This window comes from Mus musculus, chromosome 11 (assembly GCF_000001635.26).
Source record: "Mus musculus strain C57BL/6J chromosome 11, GRCm38.p6 C57BL/6J".
NCBI classification, from domain to species: domain Eukaryota; kingdom Metazoa; phylum Chordata; class Mammalia; order Rodentia; family Muridae; genus Mus; species Mus musculus.
In genome coordinates this window covers 114943938-114961169 of record NC_000077.6, presented here as the reverse complement: position 1 = coordinate 114961169, position 17232 = coordinate 114943938, and the positions used below count along the sequence as shown (strand labels likewise).

The following is a 17232-nucleotide window of genomic DNA, read 5'->3' as shown; positions in this document are numbered from 1 at the left end:
AGCACAGCATGGATGGGCTGTGGTGACAAACACCTTAAACTGCTGGACTCAGGAGCTGGAGGTAGGAGGATCAGTTCAAGGTCCTCCTTACCTACATAGACGCCAGCCTAGGATAGCGATTCTGCCACAGAAAAACAACAAACCAAACAGAATAAGACAAGAGAAGTGAAAGCTGTGACCTACAGGTCTGTACTCTTTGTGGGGACACAGCACCCAGATAAACTCTGATTAAGGGATCAGGTCACAGCATGACCTTGACCAGCAGTGTGAACCCGGAAATGGTCCTAGACACCCCAAGGACTAAGAGTGCCCTATAATCTGATATTTGGAAGGAGGTGATTGCTCTGTGATCACACAGTTAGAGCAACAGAATGGCAGCTTTCCAATCCACTCAGGAAGGGGCTTGTCACAGAGGGTGGTCAACCTGACCAGAAACAGAAATGCTCCCCAGGCCTCTGGCAGGAGGGTGGAAGCCCTTGGGTAAAGGCTAGGGGACAGATGGCATCCTCAGTCCCCAGCCGTGGGTTTCCCCACTTGTTGGGTGTGGTAGGAACCAAAGCCTCTGAGGCCTGGAACATCAACAGAGCCCTTCCTGCACCTGTTCATCTGGAGCCTGAAGTGAGAGCCAGGGACCAGGAAGCAGAAGACAGAAAGGAGAACTAGGCAAGAGGGCATTCTACTGTCTAGAAGGAGACATGTCCTTCTCCTCTCTTGGCCCTGGTGTGGGTGCAGGAGACAGCTGAGCTGAAGAAATGAATCCCAGAGTAATAAGATTGTGGCTGCCTTCAGCTGTGCTACTCTCCTTGGTTTCAGATATGCATGGAGGTAGGTGTATTGGGTTTACTTGAAAGGGGAAATCTATGGGAGGTGGGAGAGAGGGACAGAGAGAGAAGTCAGCACAGGCAGAGGGGTCTAGAGAGAAGCAGGAAGGGTGGGGTTGGGTGGGGTCCAGGACCATCAGCATCTGCTCCCCAGGGGCTGCCAGGTTTCTGTGCACAATACAGTCATGTCTACCACACCTGAGGCAGATTCAGGACAACTGGGAGGGTCACCTGTGACAGTCAGTGCCATAACCGCATAATCTCTATTTATTTTATAATCTCTCTATGACCTCAGTCCTGACTCCTGATCTGACAAAGCCTGTCTCCTTTCTCATGGTTTCCTCAAGACCAGAGGGTTTTCTAAGACCTGACGCAAGGGAAGACTTCCTACTCCCCAGCGGTCAGGGTGCAGAATTGAGGTCTGTGTTTTCCAGGCCATTTCCCTGTGCGTGGTCCCAGCACTGTCACAGGCACTGTGGGGGAGTCACTCAGTGTGTCCTGTCAGTATGAGAAGAAATTGAAAACTAAAAAAAAAATCTGGTGCAAATGGAAATCTAATGTACTGTGTAAAGATATTGTCAAGACCAGTGCCTCAGAAGAAGCTAGGAATGGCCGAGTGTCCATCAGGGACCATCCAGACAACCTCACCTTCACAGTGACCTTGGAGAACCTCACCCTGGAGGATGCAGGCACCTACATGTGTATGGTGGATATAGGATTCTTTTATGATGCCTACTTACAGATCGATAAGTCCTTCAAGGTTGAGGTGTTCGTGGTCCCAGGTAAGCCTCCTTCCTGCCAGGGCAGCCTGAGTCCAGGCCTGCCATTCCCTCATGGAAGAAGGAAGCCAGGAACCTCAGCATGCTGAGCTTGGCTAGTGAGAGATTCAGGACAGGGAGTGTGAGTGCACACGCGCCTCCATGAGAGCATGTGTGGTACGTGTGATACTATATGTGCACCAGTACATGTGTGTGCGCACACAGGCACAGTGGGGACCTGTGTCCTTAGAAACGACTGTGTTATTTTATTTATTTGTTTGTGTGTTCATGTATTTGTTTCTAGGGGACTTCCCTTGGAGTGTGTGAGTGAACAGAGAACTTCTGAGTGTCAATTCTCTGTTTCCACCTTGTGGGTCAAACTCAAGTCATCAGGCTTGGTAAGCAGGGCCTTTCCCCCCTGAGCCATCTCATCAGCCCCTGGTGGGGATTCTCTGTGCACCATGGGACAGGCTCAGGCCTGAAACTTTCTAGAAACAGGCTCTGAATCACATCACTGGCTCTTTGTGACTTCCTGTCCTGTTAAGACTCAAGTACACATTCCCAGGTCTCTGGCCCTGTCTCCATTCTCCATAGATGAATGATACCCTAGCTCATCAGCTCCCCTCTCTCAAAGGTGGCTCTGACCTGGGTACCCCGACTTCCCTTCTGGGTACCAGCTTCATCACTGGTTCTGGGACTTCTGAGGGACCACCAGAGACACAAGGAGGAGCCTAGGCAGTCTATGGGGTTTCTCAGTGCCCCGAGGAACCCACTTACCCCCTCCAAGATCCCCTGTGTCCCTTCTCCAAGGAACCATTAACTGCTGGAAGAGACTCAGAGAATCCCTCCAAGGTTCCTCTTCTTAGGGCTGAGGGTCAAGCAGGATGGAAGACAGGCTTTCAGCTACTTTGCTCTCCAATATTCTCCATGTTTGTAGTTGATTCTCCTCTAATGGAGCCTCCCTTGTTCACAGAAACCAAATCAGTGCATCAGTTTAAGGATTGAGGTAGTGACAGGGGCTGAAGGAAAGGGCCCATCCTCTCTGTTAATCCCAGGTTTTCTTTTTCTTTTCCTCCTCCTCCTCCTCCTCCTCCTCCTCCTCCTCCTCCTCCTCCTCCTCCTCCTTCTCCTCCTCCTCCTTCTCTTTCTCCTCTTTCTCTTCCTTCTGCTCTTCTTCCTCTCCTCCTCCTCCTTCTCCCCTTCCTCTTTCTAATTCCTCTTCTTCCTTCTTCTTCTCCTTCTCCATCACCATTACCATCATCATTATTCGAAGAGAGGATCTTGTGTAGCCCAGGTTAACCACCATCTCACTGTGTACTTAGGATTCATCTTGAATGCCTGATCTTCCTGTCTCTGCCTCCCCAGTATGGAATTGCTAGCATTTATCACCACACCCAGGTTCTGGTGCCTGGTTCTCCACTTTGATTTTCCCCTTATATGTTTCACTGAAACCTCATCTGTGGGTTTGTACTGAAGATTTGGAGCTTCAATCCCACTGACATCACTACTCTGCAGTAGAGTCCATTCTCCTCAGGGGCCTACACACATCTGCCTTTCTAGAACTTTCTATCTCCTCATTCCTCAGAGAAGACTGTCTGGCTGACACTAGGAATGAATGGGCCAGGCAGACATGGAGTCCCACTACCCTGTTTGTCCCCAGAAAGATGGTGGACAAGGAGGCAAAAGGTGTGGCTGAGGCTGGATGGGACCTGGCACTCACTAAGGTCTTGTCACTTAAGACACTTGGGACACTTAAGCTGTCCTTTCTAAGAAAACTGGGTTCATGTTTGCAAATGCCACCCAGACTCTGCTCACCATGATATGGGCTGGGAGATAATCCACATGCCCCTAGGGACCTGTGTGAAGCAGAGTGACAGAGGCTTTAGTGGGTAAGGCATGGAGTGGAGGTCATGAGAACTGTCTTGTGTTTCCATCCTTTGCTCCAGTCAAAGGTTCACGCCCTGGGAACGGTATCAACATTCTGGCTTCCCCCACATCCTCAGCGGTGCACACTCAGCCCAACGTGACCACAGACGACACAATTCCTGCTCCCAGCCCTGAGCTTCGGTGAGGAACCGAAATCCCTGACTCCTTTGGATGGGGAGCAGGGGTCATAGAGCACAGGTGGAACTGTTTGTATCTCCCTCCTATATGGATTTCCCAATCTCAGGCTGACCTGGGATGGTCTTGTGAGTGCCAGTTGCTCTGTGGAGATGGGTCTGCTGGTGAAGTACATCTGAGTTTGAGTCACATCACCTACACGAAAAGTCAGCATGGCAGCACCTACTTGAAATACCAGAGCTGCTGAGATAGAGACAGGAGGATGCCTGTGACTCACTGACTAGCCAGCCTACTTGGCAAGCTGCAGGCTAGTGAGAGATTGTGTCACAAACAAGATAGATGAGATAGATAGGCCAGTTGTGGTGGCTCACACCTTGAATCTCAGCACTTGGGAGGCAGAGGCAGGGCAAGCTCTAGGAGTTTAGGGCCAACCTGGATTACATAGTGAGTTCCATTCTAGCCAGTGCTGCATAGCAAGACATGTCTCAGAACAAACACAAAGGGGTGACTCTTGAGGAATGACCAAGGTTATCCTCTGATGCCCACATTCAGGCATACACATGTGTACCTGCATACACACACATGAGTAAACACACACACAATTAACTATGTAAAATGATTAAGCCACTAGATATGATGGCACAAGCCACTCAGTATTTGGGAGGCCAAAGCAGATGGATCTCTATGAGTTTGAGGCCATCTTGGTCTACATAATGAGTTCCAGGATAGCTAGGGCTACATAATAAAAAAAAATAAAAATAAAAAAAGGTAAGTAATTTAATAAATAAATAAATGCCACCAAGATAGAGTGGGAGGGGTCTAGTTAGAAGATAATTGGGTATGGGTTGGGGAGGAAATTCCTGCAATGTTATAGGCCATAGGGGGAGAGGCCCATGGGCTTAGTCTCAAGAGAGCAGGTCAAGCCCTCAGTTCAAGGCTACTTCTTGGGCTCTGTATTTATCACACTGGTCATTCAGGCAGTCCTTCTCCTTGTCCTTGCATAGATCTCTGTGGACACAGACCTGGGTAAGAGACAGTCACATAGCACAGGGCATTATTGTAACCTTCTGGGAAGTGAGCTTACTGTGACTCTGTCCCTTACAGGTCTCTTCTGAGCAGCCCCCACTTCTGGATCCTGGTGTCTCTGAAGTTGCCCCTGTTCCTGAGCATGCTTGGTGCCTTGCTCTGGGTGAACAGGCCTCAGAGGTGCTCTGGGGGAAGCAGCGCTTGGCCCTGTTATGAGAACCAGTGAAGTCTGTCATCAAGGCCCTGTCCCTGGACACAGCTCCTCTAGTGGCTGAGAAGAGCCAGGAAATGTGTATTTTTTAGAATGCTCTGAAACTTTTAGAAGATTCTTTGTGCTGTATTAAACACATAGAGAATTTACCCAATAAACACCTATATATTTAAATAATTTCGGGCTAGAGAAATGGCTCAATGGTACCAGCTGCTCATCCAGAAGTCCTATATTCAATTCCCAGTAACCCCATGGTGGCTCACAGCCATCTGTAAAAAGACCTGATGCCCTCTTCTGGCATGCAGGTGTACATTCAGATGAAACACTCATATAAATAAATAAATAAATAAATCTCTTTAAATAAAATTAAGTAGATTTTTAATTGGATACCTTTCATTATTCCATGGTAAGTTCACACTTGTGTACAACATGACTGTATCATATCCACCTCGACCCCACCATCCCACCCCCTTAGTCATGTGTTCCCTGTTCCCCTTCAAGTCTCCTCTCCCCCCACCCCCCGCCACCGACATTTCTTTTATTCTTTCTGTAACTCTCTGGTAACAGTGCAGCCTGATGGAACACTAGCTGATCTTGCAGACTTGGTCTTGTGCAGGTAAACAAAGCTGCCGTGAACTCTTGATCAAGAGACAATGCCACACACAGAAAACAGCATTCAGGGCACTCTCCTCCTCAACCTCTGGCTGTGGAATTTTTTCTTCTCCCTCCCTACCATGGGTTGGGATGAGGGTGTTTTAGGCTAAGAGCTTGATGGTCACTTACACCACAGCAGAAGGAAGCAGCTCCAACCAAGGCCAAAGATAGCACCACTTAAAGGTCTAGGTGTAGATCTTTAGTGTAGCCTCCCCCAGCCTTGAGCATACTGGTTCAGACCTGTTCAGACCTCCACTGTGAAGGAGACCACCTAGGGTGGAGTCTTCTGACCTACATAGATCTATTGTTCTGCCACCTCTGCACTTTTCTCCAAGATGCTGCTACCTGCTGAGAGCCTGAACTTGTCTTCCTGAGACATTTCTGAATAAGCAACAGCCTGGCAACCAAGTGCTGACAACCTGGAGACAAAGCATCAAGAACCTGGTGTGGTAGGGGATGGGCCTTCCCCCTCTATCAGCTCAGACTCTTAAGTAAACTTTGGGCCTTGATCAGTATCTTTGTCTTGGTCTTTGTATTTCTCTTGCTGTCTTTTCTCCATTCAGCCCCAGCCTCCCCTTCAGGCACCCAGTTCCTGTAGTTGCAGGCAAATACAGTTGGTGCCTGAACAGGGAACTGAATTCAGAAGGATCGACTGAGGGAACACTGTCTTGGTGGAGCTCCACAAGAAGAGAGAAAAGTAAGAAGATGGTATCCAGCACAGTAAGCAACATTTTGTATTCATGCTAGCACTGGGTCTAAACTTCATCTTTTTGAAATTGTTGCTGTAGGTGTGAAAGGATAGAGGCTAATTTGGGACAGCATTGACCCAGCACTGATTCCACTTAGGGGTTAACAGTAGAAAATAGGATCAGAAAATTCTAAACAGGCATTTGTCCCCAGCCTTCAAGAGCTGCTTCAGGTGAGAGGAGTAGGGTTTGAAGGACAATTGTTAGAGGATTTTTCAGATCAGATAGATTCTTGCTGCCCATGGTTCAGAGGAGAAAGAACTTTAGATAAGAGGACCTGGGAGATTATTGGAGAAGCTCTGAGAAACACCCAGGCAGATAATTTCACCTTCTGCCTCTGGGCGCACATAAAAGATGCTATTGATGAAGAGACCTCACAGGTGTCAGACAGTGCCCAGGGAGAGCTTGAAGAATCTTAGGAAGAACGCCTGCTAGAGAGGACTTCCTCAGAAAAGGGCCTTCTCAACCCTAAATTAGGAAGTTATAGAGATACTAATGGTGAGCTAACACTAGATGAAGAAGCTCATTCTGAACAAGGAGCCACCAAATATGATGAGGAGGTGGCCTTTTGAGTACCTTCTGCTCCAGCTATAGCCTCTACCGAAGGAGATGCTACTCAAATGGACATGCAACTAAGTAAATTATAGTTTGAAATTAAGTTGCAGAAATTGACTAATGAGCTACAGGAGCTAAAATAGGTGACAAATACAGGGAAGAAGAGCTGTTCTGAGATGTACCAATCGCCACTAGAAAGAGCTATGAGTCAGGCTTCTGGCAAAGGACAGGATACATCTGACATGCTAGCTTTGCCTGTAGTTGAGATAATTGACCAGCAGAACAATAGAGTCAGACAATATCAGACTTTGGAGTTCAAGGTGATAAAGGAGTTAAAAACAGCTATGGCACAGTATGGCCCTACAGCTCCTTTTACACAAGCATCATTGGATACTGTGATGGAGTCAAATTTAATCCCCGGAGATTGGAAGACTCTATGTAAGGATACTTTGTCAGGAGGAGATTTCTTACTTTGGAGTTCTGAATGGCGAGAAGCCAGTAAGAGAACTGCCACTTTGAGTGGTCAGACAGGAAACCCAGATTGGGATACTGACATCCTTTTAGGAGAAGGTCAATATGAAAGCAATGCTAATCTGATTGGGTTTCCTGTTAGAGTGTATGCACAGGTTGCAATGGCTGTCCGCCACGCTTGGAATCAGTTACCGACTAAAGGGGATGTCAATGGAAGTGTAGCCATTATTTGGCAGGGCCCTGGTGAGCTTTTCCAGGACTTTGTGGATAGGCTAAGGAAAGCAGCCAGTAGAATTCATGGAGATCTCAAATGGGAAATCCTTTTGTTTCGCAATTGGCTTATGAGAATGCTAACGCAGCATGTCAAGCCACTTCTCGGCCACACAAAGGACAGACAGACGTAGCAGGGTATATCTGTCTTTGTGCAGAGATTGGCCTTCATATAATCAGGCTTTGGCCTTGGCCACTGCTTTGCAAGGAACCACTGTGCAAGAAATGCTCGCACAGAAACGAGGGAATAAGCCATGTTTTAAGTGTGGAAGTTTGGGCCATTTTAAAAATGATTGTCCTAGGAATAGAGGTGCCAAGAACAGGCAATCAGGCTATGCTCCAGGAGTTCGTCCTCGATGCAGGAAGGGTAACCACTGGGCCAGAGACTGTAAATCTAAGACATTCAGGGCCGTTCTCTGTCAGGAAACAAGAAGAGGGGCCAGCCTCAGCCCCTAAGACACTCACAGCAAGCAGCTTATGGGGCTATGAAGCTGCTGCCCAGCCAAGGAAATCTGTTTTTGAGCTTATCAGGGTAACCCCAGGAAGTGCAGGATTGGACCTCAGTTCCACCACCCATGAAGTATTAACCCCAGAAATGGGAGTTCAAACTCTGCCTATAGGAGTTTTTGGACCTTTACCTGCAGAAACTTGGGGATTTCTTTTAGGACAAAGCAGTTCTATTGTAAAAGGACTGCAGGTTTATCCAGGTGTTATAGATAATGGTTATGAGGGAGAAATTAAAATTCTGGCTGTTTCCCCTCATGGTATTATAACTGTACTGCTAATCAAAGAATTGCTCAATTTATCTTAGTTCCCTTGCATCTGCTACCATCCAGATTTGTTAAGAATGAGAGAGGACAGAGTGGCTTTGGTTCCTCTGATGTGTACTGGTTTCAACCAATCACTAGTCAGAGGCCTAACCTTAAATTGATAATTGAAGGGAAAAGCTTTGAAGGATTAATAGATACTGGAGCTGATGTAACAATTATTAGAGGACAAGATTGGCCTTCAACTTGGCCTTGGTCTGATACACTTACTCACCTTCAAGGAATTGGTTATGCCAATAACCCAAAACAAAGCTCTAAATTGCTAACCTGGAGAGATGAGGAGGGCAATTCAGGACAAATTCAGCCGTATGTTATGTCAAATTTGCCTGTTACCCTCTGGGGAAGAGATCTTTTGTCACAGAGGGGCCTTATAATGTGCAGTCCTAATGAGGTAGTGACTAAGCAGATGCTAAAACAAATATTTTTGCCTGGTTGGGGGCTAGGAAAGGAAGGACAAGGTATTAAGACTTTTGAAGGTCCTAAGCCTCACTCTAACACAAGAGGCTTGAGGTATTTTCCGTAATAGCCACTATCTTGCCTGCATCCAATACTGATAAAATTCAATGGCTTAATAATATTCCAGTGTGGGTTGATCAGTGGTCTTTACCTAAAGAAAAGATAGAAGCTGTCTCTTCGCTAGTGCAGGAGCAATTAGAGGCAGGGGCATTTAATAGAATCTCAGTCTCCTTGGAATACTCCAATATTTGTTATAAAGAAAAAAGTCCAGTAAATGGAGATTGTTACAAGATCTAAGAAAGGTTAATGAAACCATGGGACCCATGGGAACTTTATAACCTGGGCTTCCATCTCCAGTAGCCATTCCTAAAGGATATTATAAAATTGTGGTAGATTTGAAAGATTGTTTCTTTACTATTCCTTTGCACCCTGAGGATTGTGATAGATTTGCTTTCAGTGTTGCTTCTTATTAATTGTAAGGAACCTGTGAAAAGATATCAATGGATAGTTCTCCCCCAGAGCATGGCTAATAGTCCTACGTTATGTCAAAAGGTTGTGGCACAAGCCATTCAGCCTGTAAGACAATAATGACCAATGATATACATCGTTCATTACACAGATGATGTCTTATTAGCAGGAAAAGATCCTCAGGACTTGCTTTTATGTTATAGAGATTTACAACAGGCCTTAGCTTATAAAGGACTGCAAATAGCTCCTGAGAAGGTACAGACTCGGGATCCTTATAATTATTTGGGTTTTAGACTCACGGATCAAGCTGTTTTTCCCCAGAAAATAGTTATTCACAGGGGCAGCTTAAAAACTTTAAATAATTTTCAAAAACTGTTAGGTGATATAAATTGGCTTTGCTCCTATTTAAAGCTTACTACAACGGAATTGAAACCTTTATTTGATATTCTTAAAGGGAGTCCTGATTCTACCTCCCTCAGATCTTTAACCTCAGAAGGATTGCTGGCCTTACAACAAGTAGTAAGAGCTATTGAAGAATAATTTGTTACTTATATAGATTATTCTTTGTCTTTACATCTGTTAATTTTTAATACGACTCATATGCCTACAGGATTGTTGTGGCAAAGGGCTCCTCTAATGTGGATACATTCAAGGATATCTCCTAAACATAATATCCTGCCATATTATGAGGCAGTAGCCCAGATGATTATACTTGGAAGGAAGCAGGTGCTAACTTATTTTGGCAAAGAGCCAGATATCATTGTTCAGCCTCTTAATATAGATCAAGATACTTGGCTGAAGCAGCACAGTATGGATTGGTTGCTTGCTGAAATAAGATTTATAGGAACTATAGATAATCATTATCCTCAAGATAGGTTAATAAAAATTTTTAAATGTATATAAGGTGATATTTCCTAATATGACATCTTTACAGCCTTTGTTTAATGCTCTTTTGATTTTTACTGACGGCTCCTTGAAGGGTGAGCTGAATATCTTATGAATAATCAACAGGTAGTCATAGAGACTCCTGGGCTCTCAGCTCAGTTAGCACAGCTGACAGCGGTACTGAATGCTTTTCAGTATGTGAATGGTGCTTTTAATATCTTTCTGATAGTTTATATGTTGCACAGTCATTTTTTTTTATGGAAACTTGTGGTACATTTAATTTTAATATGCTGGCAGGATCTCTGTTTTCACAATTGCAAAACATCATTCTTGCTTGAAAAAAATCCATTTTATATGGGTCATATACAAGCTCATTCTGGTCTTCCTGGACCTTTAGCTGCAGGCAATGATTGAATTGACAGAGCTCTAATAGGAGAGGCCTTAGTTTCAGACCCTGTTGCATTGGCTAGCTGTGATCATGATAAATTTCATTTCTCTAGCCATACCTTAAGACTCCGACACAAGATCACTAAGGAGCAGGCAAGAATGGTTATAAAACAATGCCCTAAATGTATTACATTATCTCTAGTTCCAAATTTAGGGGTTACTCCACGAGGCCTTATGCCCAATCATATTTGGCAAATGGATGTTATTCATTATGCAGAATTTGGAAAATTGAAATATATACATGAATATATACATGTTTGTATTGACACTTGTTCAGGATTTCTTTTTACTTCTCAACATATGGGAGAAGCGTCTAGAACTGCAATTGATCATTGTTTACAAGCCTTTAATGGTATGGGATTGCCTAAAGTCATTAAGACAGATAATGGGCCATCCTATACTGGCAACAATTTTATTTCATTTTGTAAGAAACTTGGTATTGAACATAAAACCGGAATCCCTTATAACTCAGTGGGATAAGGAATTATTGAACATGCTCATCCATTGCACTCTGAAAAAAATGGCTTTTAAAAACAAAACAGGGGCCAGGCGTGGTGGCACACACTTTTAATCCCAGCACTCGGGAGGCAGAGGCAGGCAGATTTCTGAGTTCAAGGCCAGCCTGGCCTACAAACTGAGTTCCAGGACAGCCAGGGCTATGCAGAGAAACCCTGTCTTGAAAAACAAAAACAAACACAAACAAACAACCAGGAGCAATTATACACCCCACCCAAGATCACCAAAAGCATATCTCAATTTTGTCTTATTTGTTTTAAATTTTTTGCAAACTGACCTTAAAGGTCAGTCTGCAGCAGATTGTCACTGGCATCCAGTTACTTCCAGTTCATATGCCATGATTAAGTGGCGGGACCCCCTAACTAATATGGGTAAAGGTCCAGACCCTGTTTTAATATGGGGAAGAGGTTCTGTTTGTGGTTTTCTGTTTTTGTTTTTGTTTTTGTTTTCACAAAAAGAAAATGGAGCATGATAGCTGCCTGAAAGATTGGTTTGTCAAGGGGCTGGCGGGATGGCTCAGTGGTTAAGAGCACCAACTGCTCTTCGGAAGGTACCGAGTTCAAATCCCAGCAACCACATGGTGGCTCACAACCATCCATAAAGAAATCTGATGCCCTCTTCTTGAGTGTCTGAAGACAGCTACAGTGTACTTACATATAATTAATTAATGTAATTAATTAAAAGAAAAAGATTGGTTTGTCAAGTGTACACAGATCCTGAATCTTCTAGTAAGTATGATTCCAATTTTGATGATGGCTAAAAATCTTTATCTAGCCAGAAGTGTTAATTTGGAGCACAGCCTCCACTTTTTCCTGAGAATTAACAGTTTTTCTGTCAATTCCCAATGCCACCTCCCCCACACCAGGAGGCCAGAGCTCGGGATTGATCATTGCTAATTTGCAACTGAATAGAGTACCTGGACTTCCCTACAGGCAGCCTTAATCCTATTGCTTTTCAACTTTCAGCTTTATATTCTAAGCAGGTCAGTTACCTCAGTGCAGGCTCGCCTTCAGCAAAACAGGTGGCAGAAATCCATCAATTGAAGAGATGCATTCAGTACATATTGTGGCTTTGGTATGATTGGGAAAAACAGTGTGCTATGAGGGCTGGCAGCCAATGGGCCACTGGGTCTCTGACTTATTTCAATCTAAGACAGAGGCATGCGCCGTGGTTTGTTCATCATAGCACCATATAGCGTTGTTTGTGTTAAAAAAAAAAAAACCACAAACAAGCTACACATGTTCTCCAGGATGGATAAGAATAAGTCCATTGAGACCGAAGTCCCAAGACAGGCCTGGCCACCAGCCACCATAATTCCCAGACAGGACCATAGAGCATAAGTAAATTTTATGCCCCAGTCCATCCTATTTTTATTATATATTTAAAGAGGAATTATAGCCTTCCCTAGCCTTGAGCAGGCTGGCAATGACCTGTTCTGCCATTGTGAAAGGAGACCACCTAGGGTAGAGTCTTCCAACCTACATAGGTCTATTGTTCTGCCACCTCTGCGCTTTTCTCCAAGATGCTGCTACACGCTGAGAGGCTGAACCTGACTTCCTGAGACATTCCTGAATAAGCAACAGCCTGGCAGCCAAGTGCTGACAACCTGGAGACAAAGCATCAAGAACCTGGCGTGGTGGGCGATGGGCCTTCCCCCTCTATCAGCTCAGACTCTTAAGTAAACTTTGGGCCTTGATCAGTATCTTTGTCTTGGTCTTTGTATTTCTCTCTCTGTCTTTTCTCCATCCAGCCCCAGCCTCCCCTTTAAGCACCTGGTTGGTGTAGCCACAGGCAGCTACACTTTAGAAGACAATTTGACAGCTTGTCCAATAAATATGTACACTCTCCATGAGAAATACTCATGACAATGTGTCCTCCAGATTCAGTTATAGATCGTGGGCAATAATGATGATCTCCCTGTCTGATGGCACATTTCTGCCTCCCAGCCACCTTAGTGACAACCTGAACCTAGGATATTATATCTGCTTGTCTTAAGGATTTTCTATGAAAGTATAATGTAAAAACAAAATTCTAGGCCTTTAGCCCCAGGCTTGGGAATGTGACCTCTATGACTTAATGCTCCAAGGTTTGCTAATCATAAAACAGATAGCAACATTCCTCCACCCACCCTCTTCCTGGGTTCAAAGAGTGTGCATTCAAAGAAAGTCACCCTGACCATTGCTGGAACCCGCTATGCAAATGTGATATTGTTAGGGGCTCTTAGAAACTGTCTTGAGAGATAACCTGCACAATTACCAGGTATTCCTTGTGACTCTTGTGACTTTGCACTTCCTTGGGACTCTTAACTGGTATCTTTGATATTTTCCAACAACGCCCTCCCCACTTCCTTAAGTTGTGGTTTCTTCCTTTAAATACCCCCTTACCCAGCTACTCAGGGTGCCACGGTTCTCTACCCCTGCGTGGTGTATGACCATGGGCCTGAGAGCCCTCTTGAATAAAAGTCCTCTTGCAGTTTGCAGCAAGACCGTTTCTTGTGAGTGATTTGGGGTGTCGCCTCTCCTGAGTCAGAACGTGGGGAAGTCCTCACGTTGTGAGTCTTTCAGCTACATGCATGCTCATGGGCAGGCCAAGGGTGTATTGCTTAGCTTTCCTGTGTCTGATTGTTATATAAACAGAGTTATACTTTTTTTTCCTACATAGGGTCTTACTGTGGAAGCCTGGTTCAGAATTCACTTTATAGACCAGATTGGATTGGAACTCATAGAAGTTCACCTCCACCACCACACCAGCACCAGTGTTACTTTTTTCCAACACTGTTCTAGAGTAACCCCAAAGCCTGGCACATAGACCAAGCATTCTGCCACAGAGATGCATCCCACTGTACCCTCCTATCTGCCTGCCTTCAGTCTGCCTATCTGTTTCTTCCTTTTCTCCCTTCCTTCCTTCCTTCCTTCCTTCCTTCCTTCCTTCCTTCCTTCTTTGGTTAACAATGTCTGACTATATAGACCAGGCTAGTTTCCAACCCCAATCCTCCTGCCTCTGCCTCCCCGGTTCTGGGATTATAGGCAGGTTCTACCACGCCCAGTAACATGCTTCATTTCTAAGCCTCATGACTTCATCATATAACATTGTCTCTCTGAGATTCACACAACTGATATGTTGACCTTCTAACCTGCATCCTGTTATGCTGCCCTCTGATTGGCTATGTAAGTGCCCTGGGACATTGTTTTTTTTCTTCTGCGGTTAAACACTTTAGAGCCTATTTTCCCTTCTCTTCTCCCTCCTTCCCTCTTTCTCCTCTTCCACCCTCCCCCACCCTGCTTTTGTTATAAAATAAAACACAGGCTGGGATTACACATATCACCAAGGCCTGCTTTTTATGTGAGTTCAGCTGATCTGCCTCAGACCCTCAAGCTTGTACAGCAAGCCCTCTTGACTGAACTACTTCCACCACCTTATATATATATATAATCAGATAGATACAAATAGTTATAGCCATAGATACAGATAGAGATAGACATATAGATAGAGACATACAGAAGGAGACATATCTTTTGATAAATGGCTTTTAATTGTACTGTAGCAAATTAGTCAACATTTCTCTTGTGACTTATGCCTTTGGCTTTCAATTAAGAAATTATTACACCAAGACAAGCACATGCTTGCAATCCCAGCATACGAGAGGTAGAGGCAGGAGAATCTGGAGTTTCATCCTCAGTTACAAGGTAAATTCCAGGTCATCTTAGACTACATACAACTCTGCCTCAAATATCAGGTAGGAGCTGGAGAGCAGGCTCAGCAGTTACAAGCTGCTCATCCAGGTTTGCACCACACAGCAGCTCACAGTGATCTCTGACTCCATTTCTAGGGGATCCAACTTCCTCCTCTGCTCTGTCTAAGCACTGCCAGGTGCAATCGCATGCATGGAGACACAAACACTCAGGCACATGAATATAAAAAAAATATTCAAGTAACCACAAACAACCTAAGAAGATGAATAGTAATAACAAAAGAGTAGGCGGTGACACCGTAAAAATTAAATTGTTTTCCTGTATTGTAAACATTTGTATGTTTAACTCCTTACATTTAATTTTTTATCATTATTGAATATAGTTGTGACATGTGTGTGTGTGCTTGCATGCTACAGTCCATGCAGACCTTCATGGAATCCATTCTCTCCTTCCACCTTCCCGTGAGTTCTGAGCACTGAATTCAGGGCACCAGGCTTGTGCAGCATCGACACCCACTGAGCCAGCGTGGTTCACACTGGTGCACTGCGGTCTTCTAGCTAGAGCTGTACTCTCAGGTCTTGGTGCACGGCTCTCTTCTTAGGTAAGTGTCCATCTGCACTGGCCAGGTCCTCTGCTGCTTACATCTTAGGACGAGCCAATCAAGTTCCTAAAAGGAAAATCAAGTATGGGCTGGAGAGAGGATGGTTCAATGGAGAGCAGTGGCTGATCAGGCAGAGGTGCTGAGTTCAGATCTCAGCACCCACCCCAGATGTCTCACAACCCAGGTCAGGGATCAACGCCTCACTTTAGCCTCTGTAAGCACTGCACTTATATCGTGCATAGACTGACAGGAAAAAAATCATATATAAAAATTAACATAATGCTTTAAAAAAAGGATAGAGAAGTTCTCTGAAAAGTGCACTCTGGGGCTTTGAGTGTGAGCACATGTGTCAGTCGGGGTTTCTGTGGCTGTGAGGAGACACCACGACCAAAAGCAGCTCTGGGGTTTACTTGGTTGTCTCCTCCACATCTCAGCTCAGCATCAAAAGAGTCAAAACAGGAAGTCAGACAGGGCAAGAACCCAAAGGCAGGAGCTGATGCAGAGGCCATGGAGGGCTGCCACTTACTGGCTCGCTCTTCGTGGCTTGCTTACAAAACCCAGAACCATCAGCCCAAACCTGAAATGGGCTGGTCCCTCCCCCATCAATCACTAATTAAGAAAACGCTCTTTACATTTCCATCTGATAGAGGAGTTCTGTTTGTTATTGGGTTTTGGGGGGGGGTTTGTTTTGTTTTGTTTTTTGTTTGTTTTGTTTTTTGTTTGTTTTGTTTTTTGATAGAGTCTCTATGTAGTCCCTAGGGACTGTCCTAGAACTCACAGAGATCCACCTGCCTCTGCCTTCCTAGTGCTGGTGTCAAAGGTCTGTACCACTCTGCTGGCATGGAGATGTTTCTCAACTGAGGTTTCCTTCCCTCAGATGACTCTAACTTGGACCAAGTGGACATAAAAGCCAGGCAGCACTCTTACACGCGTTCGCGACCGGCCAGGAAGAACGCAGCAAACCGGAATCTTCTGCGGCAAAAGCTTTATTGCTTACATCTTCAGGAGCCAGAGAGCAAGAGAGCAAGAGAGAGCAAGAGAGAGCAAGAAAGCAAGAAAAAGAACAAGAAAGCAAGAGCAAGAGAGAGAAAAAGAACAAGAGCAAGAAAAAGAACAAGAACAAGAAAGCAAGAGAAAGAACAAGAACAAGAAAGCAAGAGCAAGAGAGAGAAAAAGCAAGAACAAGAGAGAGAAAAAGCAAGAACAAGAGAGAGAAAAAGAACAAGAAAGCAAGAAAGAGAAAAAGCAAGAACAAGAGAGAGAGAAAGAATGGCAAAACCCCGTCCCTTTTAAGGAGAATTATCCTCTGCCTAGGACGTATTACTCCTTGATTGGCTGCAGCCCATCGGCCCAGTTGTCATCACGAGAAAGGCAGAACACATGGCGGGAAAACTGCCCCTGCACGTGTGCAGATTATGTTTACCACTTAGAACACAGCTGTCAGCGCCATCTTGTAATGGCAAATGTGAGGGCGGCTCCCAACACAGCACAGAGAATCGAATGCACCCTTAGTGTAACTTCCTTATCTATGAGCATGGACTGTAATAACCCAACTATTCGGGAACTTTGAAATCATCTTCTAAGGGTTGGTGAGATGGGTCAGCTTGGCTGTGAAAACCTGGTCTCCTGAGGCCTGTGCCCAGGACTTAGGTGGAAGCAGAGAACCAACACCCAGAAGTTGTCATCTGACTCCCGTGTGCAAGCTGTGCTGAACCTCCACACTCACAAACACATCACACAATACACACACACACACACACACACACA

General features: G+C 44.9%; 1 protein-coding gene across 1 annotated transcript; it reads left to right on the top strand.

Moving 5' to 3' along the window:
* The first annotated feature begins 662 nt into the window (after window positions 1–662).
* Cd300c (CD300C molecule) lies at window positions 663–5065 on the top strand. The gene is made up of 4 exons (NM_001368239.1): window positions 663–825; window positions 1256–1603; window positions 3526–3646; window positions 4745–5065. The coding sequence occupies exons 1-4, from the start codon at window positions 753–755 to the stop codon at window positions 4890–4892; spliced, it is 690 nt and encodes a 229-aa protein (NP_001355168.1). The 5' UTR covers window positions 663–752; the 3' UTR covers window positions 4893–5065.
* The last annotated feature ends 12167 nt before the right edge of the window (window positions 5066–17232 follow it).

Bases quoted from the DNA above. Each gene is read 5' to 3' on its own strand.
- Cd300c (NM_001368239.1), top strand. From the start codon at position 753: ATGAATCCCAGAGTAATAAGATTGTGGCTGCCTTCAGCTGTGCTACTC. The intron at 826-1,255 runs GTAGGTGTATTG...TGTGTTTTCCAG, and splicing joins GGTTTCAGATATGCATGGAG to GCCATTTCCCTGTGCGTGGT. The intron at 3,647-4,744 runs GTGAGGAACCGA...TGTCCCTTACAG, and splicing joins GCTCCCAGCCCTGAGCTTCG to GTCTCTTCTGAGCAGCCCCC.